General features: G+C 39.2%; 1 protein-coding gene across 8 annotated transcripts in view; it reads right to left on the bottom strand.

Moving 5' to 3' along the window:
* GRIA4 (glutamate ionotropic receptor AMPA type subunit 4) overlaps positions 1 to 18,248 on the bottom strand; it is a 280,562-nt gene that overhangs the window by 10,255 nt on the left and 252,059 nt on the right. For 4 of the 8 annotated variants that reach the window (XM_043529722.1, XM_007059674.4, XM_007059676.4 and 1 more), the window contains one exon: positions 10,097 to 10,211. In XM_043529722.1, the coding sequence (XP_043385657.1) occupies positions 10,097 to 10,211 (115 nt within the window). Of the gene's footprint in view, positions 1 to 2,352; positions 2,468 to 10,096; positions 10,212 to 18,248 lie in introns of all 8 variants that reach the window. The other 4 variants (XM_007059673.4, XM_037890017.2, XM_007059675.4 and 1 more) reach the window with 2 other exon arrangements.

Genomic DNA, 18,248 nt, shown 5'->3' with positions numbered 1-18,248 from the left:
TACTACCTTAGCCACTGCTGTTTATTTACTTTTACTTTATTTTATATCTTTTTGGTATCGTGGTAATGGACTATTAGGCTTTGTTATATAAAAAAATTATATTAATAGAATTATTTAAAGATCAATTAATTTATGACTAGAAGTTAGTTCTAAGTATTTTAATAATTTAGAAAACAATACTTATCCCTTTTAGTGAAGTATTCTTAAGTAGGTGTTATTTTATATATGTTCCCCTTAGGGGGTTTAACATAGCAAATATCTATTGTACATTTCAGTCTGTTTTTGGCAAAAATCTTAATGAGTCTGGTATTTTAGGGTTTGAAAATGATGTGCATAATTTTTCAGCACAAGTCTCTAGACTAGGGATTTATTCAAAATTGGACTTTTACGTACTACATTGCTTACATTAAGATATTTATAAAATTCTGTTTTATAAGCTAAAGCGGTTAACCTCTTGTAACTGCGTGAAAGTTTAATTCATCATGAACACTAAACACTACTTGTAGAAATGTTTAATTTAAAGATGCACTATTTGATGTAGGCTTAATGCCCCGGCAAGAAGAAGATAACACTAATGTTGATGCACGGGAGACCTGGACATGAATCCAGGTTGTGACTGGCTGCTGGCATATGCTTGTACCCTAGAGGTGTGTTCTGCATCATTTCTCTTCCCTTAGCTAGTTTACTGTAGGCTCATGGTCTTGGATGCAATGGCCATTCTTCTCTGTTGTCAGGTCGGTTGTTGTCATGATGCTTGTGGTCAAGAAGAAGGAAGATTTTATTGAGGGGAAATGGTAGCCTAAAGTAAGTGCTAGGTGAAAGCCTCCTCAGCTGTCACACACAGGGATAATGATAGTTACGTTTCTGCCTTAGTAGAGGCTGCATTGCTCTTGGTTGGTTTAAATCCCCTCCTCAGATTTCACTTGCCATGTAGTAAGAAACAAGGGGGCAAACTCATTTTCACTTTAATTTTTCCCTCTGACCTTTAAGGGTCACTCTTGGTGCTACAAAGCAGCAACCAGTCAATGCCTCTCATATTCCTGTTTAGGCTCTGGGCAAAGGTTGGGAGGTAGAAAGAGGAGCCAGGAGAAAACTGCTGAGATACCCATAGTTAGGGTGACCATATGTCCCGTTCTGGCCTGGACAGTCCCTTTTTTAAGCCCTGTCCCAGCTGGCCTAATTTTTTTGGCAAAACTGGGCATTTGTCCCATTTATTCTTGCCAACTGATCATCAGTTGCCATGAGCAAATTGAAGAAATGCCCAGTTTTGCCAAAAAAGTGGGATGCAACCCCTTGCGGGGCATGGAAGAATGTGTGGGGGGAAGAGGGGCAATTGTCAATGCCAGCCCTGTGCTGGAGGGAGGGCTCGTGAGAGTGGCTCAAGCCAGGCCAGCCCCGCATGGGCTGGCAGCAGGGGTCTTGGGCTGGCCCCATGTGCAATGGGTAGCGGGGGCCTCGGGCCAGTCCCGGGCAGGCGGGTGGCAGGGGACCCTCAGGCTGGCTCCGCGTGCGGGTGGGGTGGACGCCTCAAGCCAGCCCTGTGCCATGTACCATTTTCGCTTTGGGAAAATATGGTCACCTTACTCAGAATGATAAGGGAATACATGGCAGGGATTAACTGAGAGGGCTTTCAAGTGAGCAGAAGAATATCTGCTTTTGAAATCCTTCTTCCCGGGGAAGTGGAAGGGGAGGATGTACTCCCTAAGACTCTTTAATTTTTGGGCTTGCAGTGAGGTAAGGGGGCGCCTGGGATTTGAAACCCAGAGATGATATACTGGGAGTTTTAGGAAGCGGAGTACTAAAAGTTGAAGCCCTTTCACCCCAGAATTCATATTAGCTCCACCCCTGTTGCTTGGAGCCCTTCTCCTATACAACGAGGCCAGGCTGTTGTGTTGAATGCCTGAGTGTTCACCTTCACAGAATATAAGCAAACAACTCAGCTAGGCCATCTCCCAAATAAGGACAAATGGAGAAAGGGATAAATTGCACAGCAATTAATGGAGATGCTCTTCTCACACTGAGGAAAAATAACCCACCCTGAAGCTCTTCAATCACCCTTACAAATATAGGAAGATGGGATGTGATTTACCTTTCAAAAGGAAAGCAACAATTATTTTCTTTTTTACATCAACCTCATTTGAAAAGCTGGAAGAGCAATAGTGCTTCTTTAAATTAAAGTGGGGGCACATGCCTATTTGAGTGAGGGTGGGGGAAGCGTTTTTTTGTTCCTTTTACGAGTAAACACTTTAACGAGTGTTTACAGCTATTTATTTTATTTCCATGTCACTTTGTTCATTACTCCCTTTACTGCTTTGTGAACACAACAGTAGGTCCCGAACTGCAGCGACTGACCTTACTTCCAGAGTCCTTGGGTCCACATTCACCTTTATCGTACCACCATTTGTTTTTCAGCTTGTCTAAGACGCCTGCCTCACTGAGTTTCAAAACGGCAAGGTTTACAGGAGTTCTTCACGTGGAAAATAACATAAATAACATTATATATGTTATTTTATGTTATTCAAGTAAAACTACATAGAATCGCATTGCAAAGTGACAGAGCAGAGGCCACAGTGGGTGCTATGTCATGTACTGTAGGCCCAGGTTTAGAAACAGACATATGACTGGGACCTGCTCCATCGCTTTAGGTAACAGGCACATACTGCTGGGGAAGATTTTTAAATAAATAGTATGCAATTACTGTGAACCCAAAACTATTGGCTTGTCGGCATTAACAACATATTCTTCTGAGATTTAAAATGTCTTCCATACAATGAGATTGGATAGAAGACTTTCGTGTTCCTGGCTTTCAATTTATTTTAGTTTGTGTGTGTGTGTACACATACACATGCACACACTCATAGAATACAACTTGGCCATAGCTATTTCATGCACTGCCTTCCCAGTGATAGAGATCAGTGAAATTTTAATTCTCATGACGTTTGTTTACAGTATCAATTGGCACAACCCTATAAACATCCTTCATGCAGAAAACCTATTGACTTCAGCAGTAGTTCTGCATGCAGAGAACTTACAGGATGAGGTCCTAATGTTGTTAACCTCAGAATAAAGGGAAATGACTATCAAGCCTTAGTACATGTTTCCATACTCAATATCATTTGCACTGACCCGTTGGTCCTGGAAAATAAAACATATTTAAATCTCACTTATTTAGTAAGTGTTTACATGGGGTCCAGTGAGGTAATAAATTATTGCTTGGAACCTGCCCTCCTCGTTAGGTTATTTGATTAAGACAATCCAACCAAGTTTAGTCTTCATATAAAACACAATCCATGGCATCAAAGTCATGAGCTGCTGTGGGGTTACACTGAAGTTACCAAAACTCCATTAAAAATCTCCAGTGTATTGTACTAATGCTCACCCTTCCTGCCACTGGGGCAGTTTATCCTGAAAACAACTCAAATAATAATTGGTTATGAGAACTTTAATTTACCTTCCCTCTCAAAACATTGACTATCAAATTCTTAGTGACCTGCATATAGATATGTATTTATGTGCAGGTGTGTATGAATATACAATGTATACCAGAGAGGGAGGCAGACAACCTGAAACAATGTATAATAGATGGGCTACTCTTACATATTGGAAAACAATAGCACTGACATGTTCTGGTAGCATCATACAATACAAAACTTGAGCTTGTGTGTTTAAGATCTCACCCAATTCCTCTGATGGAACTCATTTCTTGTAACGTGCTACAACCCAGAATGTTTCTAAAATGATAATCTATAAATGCAAGATTTAAAATTGTAATAACTAAAACAACTGAAACATTAATTAGTTTAGTGACACTATGTCAAAAATGAATGACACTATTAAAGTAGTTACTATAAAAGAAAGAGGGGTTTAGTCACGCTCGAATTATGTTTCTGTAACTGATTTAACTATATTTCTCAGAATTCTCATGAAGAAATATATTTAGATATTAAAATAAATAATAATTCAGGCTTCCAAGGTTAGCTCTATGGATCATGGCCTTTAATCCATATGGACTACCTTCAATACATTTCCATGTACTCTCTAATGATCTCTGTAAGCAAATACAATACTTTGTATGCTTTCAAAGTCAACCCCACTACGTTCATACAGAATGCACTGATACTACTACAGAAAAAAGATATATTGTTTGATCTTGTTCAGTATTTAAACTTACATTTTATTGTCAGGCTTCCTGGCAGCAGGCTGTGCAGGTTGCAAGTGGAGTCAGAGACTATAACAGCTGAGAAAACTAAAATTAGTGGGTGGCCGTTTGGGATGCTGGCAAGCTGCCTCTTAATATGATCTCTGTTTGCTTCTGCTACAGGTGTGAAATAATTGACATTGTAATATGGCTTGGATAGCTACTGGCCAACACAACTAATGTTTTGACTCAGGGCCCCATTTGAATCTTTCTATCCCCAGCCACATCACAGGATATACATAGAAGGGACAACCAGGTTCTGTTGTCACCGTGAAAATCCAAAGCAACTTCACAGAAGTCAGTGGAGTTATTCCAGATTCAACTGGTTTAAGTGAGATGAAAATTAGGAGCTAAATATTAATGAATTATGTATATGAACAGTCAAGAACAATGGATACCTGTGTGTAGGGGGAGTCGATAGTAATTTCCCCACTCTTTTGTTTGATATTTCAGCACAAGCATTCAGAATTTAGGAACATAAAGCTGCCTAACACCTGCCCCATGTTGAGTTTCTTTCTTCTTTCCCACCCACCCTTGATCCATCTGTATCATCCTTTCTGCTCCCATAGGCACCTTCTACATACGCAGTGCTTTGGCGGGAACTTTCAGGTTTTCTTTTCATTGAGAAAAACCAACTGATTTCATGATTTTTACTTTCTAAAGGGAAAATTACATTTGCAAGTTAACCAGCCTTCTGTATTAGGTAGCTGGTTGCAATTGGCAGGATAGAGGAAGAATTTCATTTTCTCCATAGCAGTACAGCCAGTGAGCTCTGTGTGAGAGGCCATGTTTCAGTGTTCTCTAGCACTACTCTTTCTATTCAGCCACTTGTCCTATTGATAGTCTACAGCTGCTAAGGCAAGCTTGCCCTTAGAGACTTCCATCCAATGCATGTGGCTTCAATGGGAGTTTTGTGTGTGTGGATGAGACAGAATTTTTCCCTTTAGTTTTTATGTAAATAGCACCATCTTGAGCTTAAGCCTTTCCTAAGGCACATGACGAAATACTGTCGACACTTTGGGTGGAATTTAAACATGTTTGATGTTTTTAAAATTGTATTTGTGTCCATCTTTAAATGAGCCATGTGTGGTATCATAGGTAGATATTAAAGTTAGGAAGAAAATATCAGATTTAAAAGTGATCTGAAAGTCTGAGTTTAAAAAATACATTCAAAATTAAATGGAACTTTAGAGGCTTGCAAAATTTCTATCAAAACTAGACTACAGTTACTATGTATTTTAGTTCTTTACAAAAATTCATACAGAATAATGTTTTGTTTTTTGTTTTTAACGTTTTAGGCACAAATGAGAGTTAAGTGTCCAAATCCTATTGGCTTTCAGTGGGAACTGAATATGTCGCGACCCTTTGTTTCTTTGAAAATCTCTCCTTCAAGCCCTAGATTTTTCTAACCACACCTGTCAAACAGTCAGATGCTACCAACCTTTCCCACATTGAGTAGAAACATATTTGGTAAGTAGCTCCATTGATTTTAAGGGTGGCAGAATCTAGGTCAATATGATTTACGGCATATTAGAGAAGGGTAGTACAGAAACATAAAATGGATAACTTATCTGGAATTAAATTTTCCACCAAGTTCAGTCCTGTATACTGTACATTATATTGCCAAATGATAATATGATTTTTTTTAAAAAACATGGTTAGGGACTCAAGTTAAAAAAGTTGGTCCAGCTCCTCTGTTAGTGTAAGCTGGTGTAGCTCTATTGAAGTCAACTTACATCAGCTGAAGATCTGACCCATTATGTAATGTTGGAGGTGGTAGAAATCTTTCTACACCCAGCTTTGCACATGCAGTACTAGGAGCAAATTGTGCTCTAATTTACAGAAGTGTGAATCTGGAATAACACAGCAGAATTTGTCCCATACTATCTAAATAGTCACACTGCATATAGTTATAAGAATTTTAGGATTTTGTACTGAAGAAGATCCAAGTCTCCAGTCCAATTTAAAGTCAGTGGCAGTGCTGTTTAAGTAAAGACTGGGGGATAGGGGTCAGGGAGAATAATATGCAGTTAAAGACATTCTTTATTTTTTATTTTACCAACTTCCCCACCTGGCTTTCCTGTCGTTCTTTCCTGTTCCATCTTCACCCATTTACTGGTGGGAGGAACTATGTTCAAAAGGGTAAGGCCCTGACTTTTATGTTGGTAACTGAAAATTATAATGGCATAAAACTTGAATAATTTAATTGTGAAAAATGATCCTAATTTAATATCATACAACACTGCACTAATGGGCACATGCAGCACCAAGAGCTACAGCAGGGAGTGGTTCTAAAACCACGGCAAAATTTAAAAGAGGGGGATAATTGCTATGCAATAGAAGCACTTGTGACTAAGCCTTTAATTAGTTATAAGGCCAGTCCATCCACTAAATGAAAGAAGAGGAGCATTGTATTAGCATGTGGGTGGCAAACAGAAGTAGAGAGCCAGTTTTATTGCTATTGTTCAATGTTTTCTCTTATTTTTGTAAAAAGAAATGGAAATTAAATGGCAAAAACTATACACCGGACCCTCACTAGAACGCGCGTCTATATAGCGCAAATTCGCATATAACGCGGTTGCGGCCATGGATCCCAAATTTAATTACTTTAATTGGAATTCATTTTAATGGGGTCCCCGCATTAACGCGGTACCGCGCATGGATCCCAAATCTCGCGTTCTAGCGATGGTCCGGTGTATTTGAAGGAGTTTAATGTTATCATGTACACCTGAGGCAGCATGTGTTTAAGACTTGGGTTATTATTTTCAAAAGCACCTAAGTGCTATTTTCAAAAGTGACGTTAGCACTAAATCTTATTGAAAGTCAATATGAGCTATAAATTAGTGACATGGAGATCTTGAAGGGAACTGGTAACCACAGAACACTAATGAACTATATTTCTGAATTACTGGAGACCTTTCCTTTATGTAGCTGGGGTTAAAACAAAAATGGTGAATGCTAGTACATCAGTACTATATACTAATCTTTAGTTTAAGAGCACAGAATGGATCTAGGAGTTTGCAAGGGCCTGGTTTCACAAGATGCTAAACTCCTTCTGAGAGTTGCTGAGCAATTTAAAGTTGATTACAGTGTGTCCCTGGGCATGACCATGAAGGAATGCTTTGGGTTTAGGGTTGTGTGTGCTGGCTGGTTGGCTGAATATCAGAGGGCACAGATCAGTTTGGCCGTGTAGGCCTAGAGTGCTGTATTGCTTTCAGGATGGGGGAGAGGTTGTTAATCTCATCAGGGAGAGTGTAGAATACTGTAATCTAGAATTGGACTCAATCCAATCATTTTTTTTAACTTTATACAAATCAAAAAAGGGACTCTGATTAAGGGCCTGACTCATGGACTTGAACTACTGTTTGCAGCAGTTAGCAGTACATCATGTGGTTCTGTTCTGTATGTTCTGCTAACTTGATCCTCCGACAGGAAAAAAAGAAAAAAAAAGAGAGAGAATATAAAAGCCTTACCCAGGGCCCAATGAAATCAATGAAAAGACTCCCACTGACATCAGTGGATCAGACCCTGTAAGATTATTAGTGGATCTGTAGCTTTACTTCAAAACAAGGAATTTTGTAGAAGATAAATGTCAATAAAACATTTATATTAAGCCAGTCAAGAGTTCAGGCATCTGTATTTTTTATAAAAACAGACGCTGCAGCTATGCAGCATTTATATATTACACCTCCCAGTGTTGTCTATCCCTGATAAAACTCCCTTTATCCACCATCCTTCCTACTGTGATGTAGCAGTCTCAACTTTCCCTGTGCCACATTCTTTACACTCCCCTGTGCAATGTGTCCAGTTCTCATTGTGCATGCAGTTCCGGCACCTTACTTCATGAAGCTGCATTCCTAGCTTTCTCCTCCCCGACTACTGTTTTTTCCTCTCCCTCCCCGTGCAGTCACTTCCCACCCCACCCTTCACTCCCTATTCCCCTGCTGAGTGTTCTACACCAGGCCATCTCCATCTTCCCTCTGATATCCTAGGACATCCTGTTTTTCCCTCTGCTGGCTGCCCTCCTCTACCTCATTGCATGTGGTCCCTATCTACCAGGGTTATTAATAACAGAGATTAAGGCAGATAGAGTTCTAAGGCAGTTATCACATTATGTTGATTTGAAACATTAAGCATAGTTTTGTGTTTTATATTTCAAAAAGATAATAGAACCATAGAAACATAGGATTAGAAGGCACCACAAAGATCATCTAATTTAACCCCCCGCCAAGATACAGGATTTGTTGTGTTTAAACCATCCCAGACAGATGGCTCTCCAACCTCCTTTTGAAAACTTCCAGTGAAGAAGCTTCCACAACCTCCCGAGACAGTCTGTTCCATTGCCCTACTGTTCTTACAGTTAGGAAGTTTTTCCTGAGATTTTCTGGGATGATTCAGATACATTATAGGAAAAAAAGTGTTCATTCATAAGCGTAATATCACCTCCATGACATTTCTATAATATATTCTATTATATAGTATTTTTTAAAAAGCCCAACAGTGAAGTTTCACAGTGAATGAAACTTCAGGCCAGTGGTAACGTGGATGGAGTATTATTAAAAAAAAAAAAAAGGGAAGATGAGAATTTTGTGGCATATCAAATAGGCTTTCTTACAAGAAGTTATCTGCAGTTGCAGTAAGTGCCAATGAACTTCACGTCCACATGCACTTAGGAGAAGAAACTAAAGACCACTTTTAAAACTGTAACTGGTGGCCAGCAGACCCGTGGGGAAAAAAACTTGATAGAGCAGCAGGATGGAAGGCAAACAACAGAGGACTAGGACACCAGATCTGGGTGAGTGCAGAGCGGCACAAGAAGTGGTCTCTGCGGCAAGGGCAGAGTGTCAGGAAAGGAGGGTTGAAGAAGGGGAGGAGAAAAAATACAATGTAAGAAACTGTAAAGAAGGCTAATTAAACATGTTGGGTTCCCTCAGCATCACCAGAACCCCTCAATATAGATAGCCTTGTATCTTCACAGTTACCCATGTAATATTCTCTCTATATTCCATACACGCCCATGCACACAAATATATATTGAAGAGTGTTTGATTGGCACATCGAGGGCTACTTTTAGTATCTTATTTTCTCCCCTACGCCATTTCAGCACACATTAGTTTGCCTAATGGATGCTGATGTGAGAAGGCAAAACAAGTTATGTGACTGGCCATTTGAAAGTCTCAGTTTAGATGAAATGAAGAAAAAGTAGGTTAACTTTATCCAGGGCATTAGTAACGGCCTAAAATTCAGAGCTGTTGACATGGTGAAGGATAAGAGAGAGCTGCAATTACCAGTTAACTTTTTTCCTAGGGAATGCACATGAATTTCAGCTTCCAGGTAATGTAACACAACATTCCAATGTGTGCTATTTTAACTGGAAATCGCATCAGTGTATTGGATACTTTAGCTGGAAATTTGTATAAATAGAAAATTCCTGAGCCAGTACATCCTGAGCCGCTGCTATGAGGAGGCAGAGCTGAGTTGCTCCACTTTCCTCTAATATTTAGGAAAAAACACATAGGAGCAATGCAGTCCAGAAAATGAGGAGAATGATGCTCATATTTGCTTCTGGGTCTCCTGTTGCTTGTTCACTAGACCTAGCTTTGAGATGGCTCTGGTCTTGTATCTTTTTGCATAGGGCGCATGTCATCTACTCTTGACACAGGAAGGTTTCTGAGGATTGATGATAGAATTCATAGCTTAAACTGGTTTGTTAACAAGTTCCACTTGAGAAACTTGCAATGAATGCAAATATTTTTGCTTTGACAGTAATCACATACATCTGGATCTTGAGCGCGGTTACTAGCAATACTGAAGTTTGTTTGGTTGCAGGTAAAGCCCCAGCAGATGCACCGATTACTTTACATACTGTTTACCCGCTTTGGTGACATTGAGGCTAACCTTGGAGTCACCTCCCCCGCTGCCACATTCTCCTTTGTCGTACCACCATTTGTTTTTCAATTTGTCCAAGAGGCCTTGTTCATTCAGTTTTAAAACTGCGAGGTTAACAGCATTTCTTGAAACGATAAAACATATTTTGTAAGAAACTGCACAGCTGTTAAGATGTTAGAAGGAATGAGGACTTAAGCTCTTTTATAAGCTTGATCCACACACTAAATAAACCTCTCATTTCCATTTGACAACCCCCCGACAGTATAAATAATTTTGCTTACTTTCAGAGGCAAAAAAAGTGTTTCCAGAATACAACAGACTTTTTTTAAATGACCCAGCTTTTAGCAAGTAAAATTCTATACATTCTATGAACCAACCAAACAGTTATCTGAGCATCTTTGTAAAATAATACTAAGTCAGGCTGGATTTATATTTCTGGTTAGCTTGAGTCTGTTTTGAATATGAACACTTATAGAAGAAACAGGTCAATATGGGTCTAGATTTTTTTTTAGATAGGCAGTGTTATTGTTAGAGCTATAAAATATTTTAAACTAAGGACTACAATTATTTAAAAACTGGTTGATTATTAAATCTATCGAGGCATTTATCCTGCATTCACCACCTTTTTGGAGGTTTAACAGCTGTTTAGGATGCACTGCCTCATATCTTTGTTAATGATCACATAATGATGTTTTAAATAATGAATTGATATGTGTCACAAAGCCTAAAGCTAGACAGCTAAATCAATATTTAATCATGCATATTATTAATAAGAGTTTATACAACGCTTCACATGTTTACACTTTACCTACATGATGTGGGGAGCACAGACAGAGCTACCTCCCTTTAAGGTGTGCAGCATATTTCCCCCTAGACATCCAACCAGGTCTGCCGGCTGATGTGGTGAGGGCTGGTAATGTTGGGGCACCATTCACATCCACAGGGGCAACTGTAGTCTGTGATCTCCTGAGCACAGGGACTGCAATTCTGGCCAGCCCTTACAAGGTGTGTGTGTATGTGGGCGGGGTGAGTAGGGGATGCTTCATGCTACCTTCCTCTTCCCCTATGCCCCTGTGAAAAGATTAGCAGGAATCTATCCCTAAATAATAAATCCTGACCTCACTCATTGAAGGAAGGTAAATGTTATTGTCCCCATGTACAAATGGTGAAGCTCAGGAAGCACCACTTCCCCTCCCGTTGCTTGTCCCTGTTGAAATCCCTCTGTGGAGGCTGGGCAGGGACTGGAAGGGAACTTCCTCTGTCCATGGCATCTTCCCATCACTAACTCTGAAGGACTTCAGTGGGGACATTGACTTACCTGCTGTCCCTCTCCCTAATGTGGAACCCTGCGAGGAAAGTCTGGAAGAAACAGCAAGTGGGAGATTCTTTGGCAACAGGGCTCCTATAGGACTCCTGCTGCCAAGAGTCATAGGAGATATCAGGAGGGAATGAAGCTGGACAGGATCGCCAAAGAGATGACTGTGATTCCATGGATCTCAGGGGCATCCCATCTGAGTCTGATGGTGGAACCCTCTGCTCAGTAGGAAAGGGGCACCTGTGCTCCAGAGATGAAGCAGCAGATCAGAAACACATTGAGTGCAAACTCATGGAGTTTTCCACCTCACACAGGGACAGATACATTCCTATTTATTGGGTAAATTCCTATTTTAGAACATCTCCTTTGTCTTTTATTGCTTGGAACTACCTTTTCATATGAGCCCCTGTTGGAAACCAGACAGATCTTTGTTGGTTAACTGAAATTTTGGAAACTATTTCTAAACAGTTGTGGCCTGCTTCTCTTTTTATTGTAGTTAAATTTATATTAGATTGTCAATGCAGATAATGTAATTGCTTACCTTCCCCTGAAACTGAAAAGGGAGAAATATAAGCTGTACTGAGAGTGATAACAGACTGTTCTTTGTGGATAAAGCCTTAGAGGGGAATTTAGCAGCCAGTCTGACAAATGTAATTTTATATAAGTACTCTAATTATAGGTCATGATCTAGAGAGAGAGGAGAAATAGCAGAATTGGATTGAAATTGTTCATTTGTCCCTTTTGTTCTGGGAAGCAATTGCTTCTAAACCAGAGATATTTACTATGGGTTTCTAATTAAGCTTTTAGATACAAAGCCTGTGCTTTTAGACTGCTCACTACATTCACAGATTTGCCAAAGCTTCCATTAACTTGAATGGGAGTTTTACCTGAGTGAGGGCTGCAGAATTGAGGCCAAGATGGAAGCTGGTCCCAGCAGCCTTGTTTCCTTGATACTGAACAAGATTCTCTGTTTTGAAAAAGTTTTACATGTAAGGCTCGAGCCTGCTGCCATGGAAGTCAATGGTGAAAATTCCCGCTCGTTTCAATGGCAGCAGGAAGAGGGTCTAATATAGCGCCAGAGTCTGCAAACCTCAGTCATATTGCTCAGCACCTAAAAGAGTAGTGCCAATGATCGTGCTGCTGAATGCCAGGGCTGCAGAGCTTGGGCCTTATTAAATAGGTGTGGTAGGGATATTGTAACCGGGAAATGAGCTGCCTCTCAGGAGCAGCCCCAGTTAAGGCACCAGTTTGGCAATGCACTTAAACAAATGCCTACCTTTAAGCCTGTGACTTCAATGGAGCTGCTTGTGTGCTTAGTGTCAGGCTCATGTTTAAGTGTGTTGCTGACTCAAGGCCTAAATGCAGCTGAATCATGCGTATTATTTAAATGAGATTTACTTGGCACCACTACAGACATAATAGTTTAGCTGCTATTTTGTAGTTTCTAAAAAGTATCTTTATGATCTTCAACATAAACCATATTATATGTCCTCTCTGGGCTAAGAACTCAATCAGTGCCTATTCAAGTAAGTGGAGACTTTCCATTTACTTCAGTTATGACTGATAAAAAGCCTTAAATCCTGAAGTCATTACTCAATTTTGACTGAGTCCTTATTCAGGCAAAGATCTCTCACTGACTTCAGAAATTTTTTCCTAAGAACAGAGCAAAAATTTAACAACTTAATAATAAGGATTTTGCCCTTAGTACTACAAGTTTCAGAAGATTTTTCAGGTTAACGTTCATATAACTTAGATCTTTTTTCTGGCTATTCAAGGTCACTGTTATAATCTGTATATAAAAAACTAGACATGTTTGTTTTTTTAAAAGACACTGAAGAATTAAACCTCTTTTTTAATTTCAATCTGGACGCGGGACATTATTCTCATTTACCAAGTATTCTACTTTTATCTGTAAAAGTATTAAAGGTTAGTGAGGAAAAGTTTTCCATAATCTTTTAGAGTAGCTGCAGCTGCTTGATACAAGTCCTAAAAAACCCCAAACAAACACCCTTCCCCCAAATACAAAAAACCCACCCATTCATGAGAGGGTTATTTAGCAGGGTTAGTAGCCATATCCATAGACAGTTTCACAGCACAATAGAAAAATGGAAATAAAAAGGATGGAGAAGTAAATGAGAATTTAAGATGCAATCATTGTTCTGAAATTAAGCTCTATTGTTTCTAATTCTAACATATTGTATTCCTCGTTACATCTAGTAGGCCATGTAAAAACAGGTTAGTTTCACACTGCTCTTTCCATTGCTTTGTTATCAGGGTACACCTCAAAATATGTCAATAAACTGCTGCCCTCTTCCCAGTGAAACATACAGAGAAATTCTATGCTCAGACAGCAGACTGGTGCAGAAATGTCATTGTGAAGCAGAAATTTCTCAACAGGTTTGATGATGATTACTTTGAATTGAAAATATATTTGAGCCTGGAGAGTAGATTTCATCACTCTTACTCATGCTAAGTAGTTCTTTACTTAAGAGAAGTTCTACATAACATGAGTATGAGTGGCAAAATTGCTATCCAAAATAGGGACAAATCCTAAAGTCTTCACTCAGGCCAAACTTCCATTGAAAACTCGAATGAAGACAATGAGACTTTTGCATGAGTAAAGATTAAATAGCAAAAACAGAATAAGTACTTTGCGATTTGGCCTGCAATACTTACTATTACTTTGTATACTTATTAAAATCTTCATAAGCATTTTATTAATATTAATAGGGAAAACAGAATCCTTGGACACAATAGTCAAATCAGTTTAGCCAAATCTGCCTCCTCGTATATTGCAACTGTTTCCAATCTACCCCTCAGTTCATTATTCTTTGAGTGCATGTACAGTGTTTTCAATGTATGGATCTTGGGTACTGTGAAAGCAGCGGTACACACAGGGTACAGAGTTACAGCATGGGAATCCTGGAGAGATTTGTTAAAACCATTACATGTCTCCTCATGCAGGAAGAGCACAGTAACAATAACAAGCACAGCTTCAATTTCTACTTACTGTCATATCTTTTAAAAATCAATTTTTCAGTAATAATTTCCAAAAAAACTTCCCAGATGGTTTGGGCTATTAGTTCACTGTATTTAATAGTGCCATTTGGAGGTACGTATTAGACAGTTAACAAAAAGTAGAACGATGCAGACGGAGAACAGTGCAGGTAGTATGCAAGAACTGCACAGTTCTTTACAAAAAATAAATACAAGTCTGGAAAGGAATAAGAAGTCTTCCAGTTAAAAAAAAATCATTATATAAGTCCGGTCCAAAGCTCACTAGAATCAGTGGAAAGATTTTCATTGACTTCAGCGGGCTTTGGATCCTGGCAGTAGTTAACAAAATGAAATTTACACTGGGCATCACTCAATAAAGTAGCAGTAGGCATCCTGGGTGAAATTCTGCCCCCATTTGAACTTGAGCATCTCCCATGGCTTACCTGGGATTTCACAGGTGCAAATGATGGTGGAATTTTGCCCTGATATTGTTCTCCTGTAGTAGTGACCAAATAGTGGACACAGAAGTACACTGACTTGCTGAAAACACTTTAAGGGAGTATTGCTAAACTATAGCATTATTTTATAGCTCACCATTTTAGAGCCATTTAAATACACTAGTATATTTTAGAGCATTTGAAGGATAAAAATATTAGTGTATCAAAGTGGTTTCCCTGAGGCCTCCTGAGTTTGTGTCCTCATCGGGAGACATTGAGAAAGGTGGTTGACAGAAGATGGGGGAGCCAGGTGACTCCTCTTCTAGCATTGTCAGAGACTGAGCATATTGACTAACATTGTTGAGGGAATCAGACATCTGTGAAAACAGCACAGAAAAGTGCCTTCCAATACACACTGTTGCCCACTTGGGAAAGCAACAAAAGAACTCTTTCTTGGAATTTACAGCCAACTCACCTAGAAATTGGTCTGAATCAAAACCCCTGATCCACACACCCGCGGACCATCAGAAATCCAAACCTGGATTCTAATCCTATCTTTACAATGGGCCAAACCAGAACCCCAGATCCAAAACCATCCCCAGAAGTTGGGGTGTTTGAAATCTGGATATAAATCTGAATTTTGTGTCTGGAGCCCATCACTACTTTCAACTGCTCAGATTAGTCATACAACTCTAGGGAATTAGTGAACCAGTGTATTCACTCCGGACTTGAATGACCAACAGTACATCTGATATTTCAGTTTGCATTACTGATAAAGGTAAAATGAAAGGTACTTTCCTTCTTCTTAGTCCAGATAAACCTAAACTAAGAGTGGGCTCATGATCAATACGATAAGAAACATGTTTTAGGAAGAGACTATATAAATAGGTCTATGTTCAGGCATAACTGGGTCAAAGAGTAGGACTGGATTCTCTGGTTCCTAAGTCCACCTTGCACTGCATGAGGGGGCAGATCCCCACCTGGTGGGAATTGTCACCTCTCCAGTGAAGTCAATGGTGTGATAACAAATTACAACAGCTAAGGATCTGGCCCAAGCAGCACAAAAGTGGATTTAAAGCCGCGGAGGATTCCACCTGTGGAAGAGGAGCTATCTGTGGGCATAGCTGTTTCCTGTCCCAGCTCCTCACCACTCATGACATAGTAGGAGGGAAGTTCTGGGGATGGTGTGGGTGGGGAAGGGATGTGATGCAGCTGAGCTCAGGGACCGTATGCTAGTGGTACAAGTTAGAGCTGTCCTCTTACCACTGTAACTCGCACCAGGGCCAGGCGGCTCAGGATCAGAAAGCCACAACTGACTCCTGGACAGCCTCTCCTCTCACTACATTCTAGCTCTGCTTGGATGCAGTTGAGAATCTGCCACAGAGATATTTTGTAAACTACCTGTAGGCGCATGTTTATAGCCTATTCACATCAGCCTTTGAAATTATTTATCATACAGAATAATTTAAATCATATCTTATCTTGCAAAAAGTAAAAATGTGTCTGTTTTTTTGGCTACCTATTTTAATGATGTTTTGGAAAGTGCTGATGTTAGAGTCTAATACCAGTACAATCTGCATGTGTTTGACAATTCATCAAAACAAATGGAGTGCAAATTGTATGAAAGTAGTTGGATATGTTTAATAAATTAGGAATGAAGTAAGCATTCCTTTACTAAGAAAGATCTATCCAAAGTATATCTGATATTTTTTCTCAGAAGACTTGAAAGATCCACAGTGGAAATAATAATAATAAAAAAAATCTAAAGGCAGGATGCACATTTAAACGGAAAACATAATCTGGTCACTTCAAAGGTCTAAGGACAAACTTTCTAAAATGCAGTCTCTAATTTTGCATGTGCAATCACTTGCAGGAGCAATTCTTCATGTATTTATACATACAAAATATTTACACACCCAAATGATATTTGCATAAGCAAATTATGTGCAAATACTATAATTTAAAAACACAAGTAACAGACATGAACAGATTGTACGTGTAATTGAAAATTCAAGTACATTTACAGTCTGGCTTTGAGACCCCTTTGAAAATTTGACCCACAGTTTATATTAAATAAAGAATTATTAGCTTAAATTGGACTTGACTCCCTACTAAGATTATGATTGAGCAATTTGGTTGTTATTTATGGGGTAATGTTTCTTCATCAAAAGGAAATGAAGGTCTGATTCTGTTCTCACTTATCTTTGATTCTGGTGTAACTTCACTGACTTCAGTGGAGTTACTCCTGATTTACATTGGGGTAAATGAGAGCAGAATCAGGCCTTATGGCACCATTTCAGCAAAGCACTTTAACACACACTTAATTACCAGAGGGGCAGCCGTGTTAGTCTGTATCCACAAAAACAATGAGGAGTCCAGTGGCACCTTAAAGACTGACAGATTTATTTGGGCATAAGCTTTCGTGGGTAAAAAACCCACTTCTTCAGATACCCATGAAAGCTTATGCCCAAATAAATCTGTTAGTCTTTAAGGTGCCACTGGACACTTAATTATGAGCACACGAGTAATCCCACCCCTACTCAGCAAAGGTCTTAAGCATGTAACTACTCTTAAATCTCAATGAAGGGATATAAATTAATGGGATTTAAATAAGTGCTTAAGTACTTTGTTGAATTGGGGCCCTTAAACCAGATTGTTAAAGATATTTAGGTGTCTAAAGATGCAGATACTGCTAGTTCCAACAAATAATGGGAAACGGGCACTGACACACTTTTGAAAATCCTACTAGGTGCCTATCTGCATCTTTAAGTGCCTAAATAACTTTGACAATCTGGTCCGAGATTCTTAAACCTTAAAAACGTGAAAGTTTTCTAGGGTATGTTCTATATGTAATCAGCAGTAAGCACCATATTTACAATTAAAGATATTGTTTACCCATTTAAATATAATAGAAAGAGAGAGAGTTTGGGGGATACTAGTAGTGTGATGCTGACTGATTTCTATACTGTAATTACAAACCAATGTAATTTATATTTGACATTTTTCAATATAATACTTTGGACTTCTATCACTTCTTCCATGTGAAGATCCTAAAACACTTTACAAACATTAAGAACGAAGTGTCACAACATCCTCATAACCTGAGTAAGGATTATTACCCTCATTTTACAGATTGGAAATCTGAATCACACCTCAAAATTTTCAAACTTGGGTGCCTAAAATTAGAGATCTTACTCCATAGTTAACAACGTACACAAGAGGGCTGATTTTCAGAGGTACTAATCATCTACAATTCCCATGGCCCCCCCCAGGCACCCAGCTCGCTTAATTGAACTGGACCTTATAAATAAACATGGGGCATTTCTTTGGGGATCAATGGGAATTCCACATGGGTGCCAGAAGGAAGAAATGGTTTAATAATAATAATAAACCTGACAAAACTGTGTGTGTT

The sequence above is a fragment of the Chelonia mydas genome, chromosome 1, assembly GCF_015237465.2.
Source record: "Chelonia mydas isolate rCheMyd1 chromosome 1, rCheMyd1.pri.v2, whole genome shotgun sequence".
Taxonomy (NCBI): Eukaryota; Metazoa; Chordata; order Testudines; family Cheloniidae; genus Chelonia; species Chelonia mydas.
The sequence above is the reverse complement of the archived record's forward strand: the minus strand, read 5'-3'. Positions and strand labels throughout refer to the sequence as shown.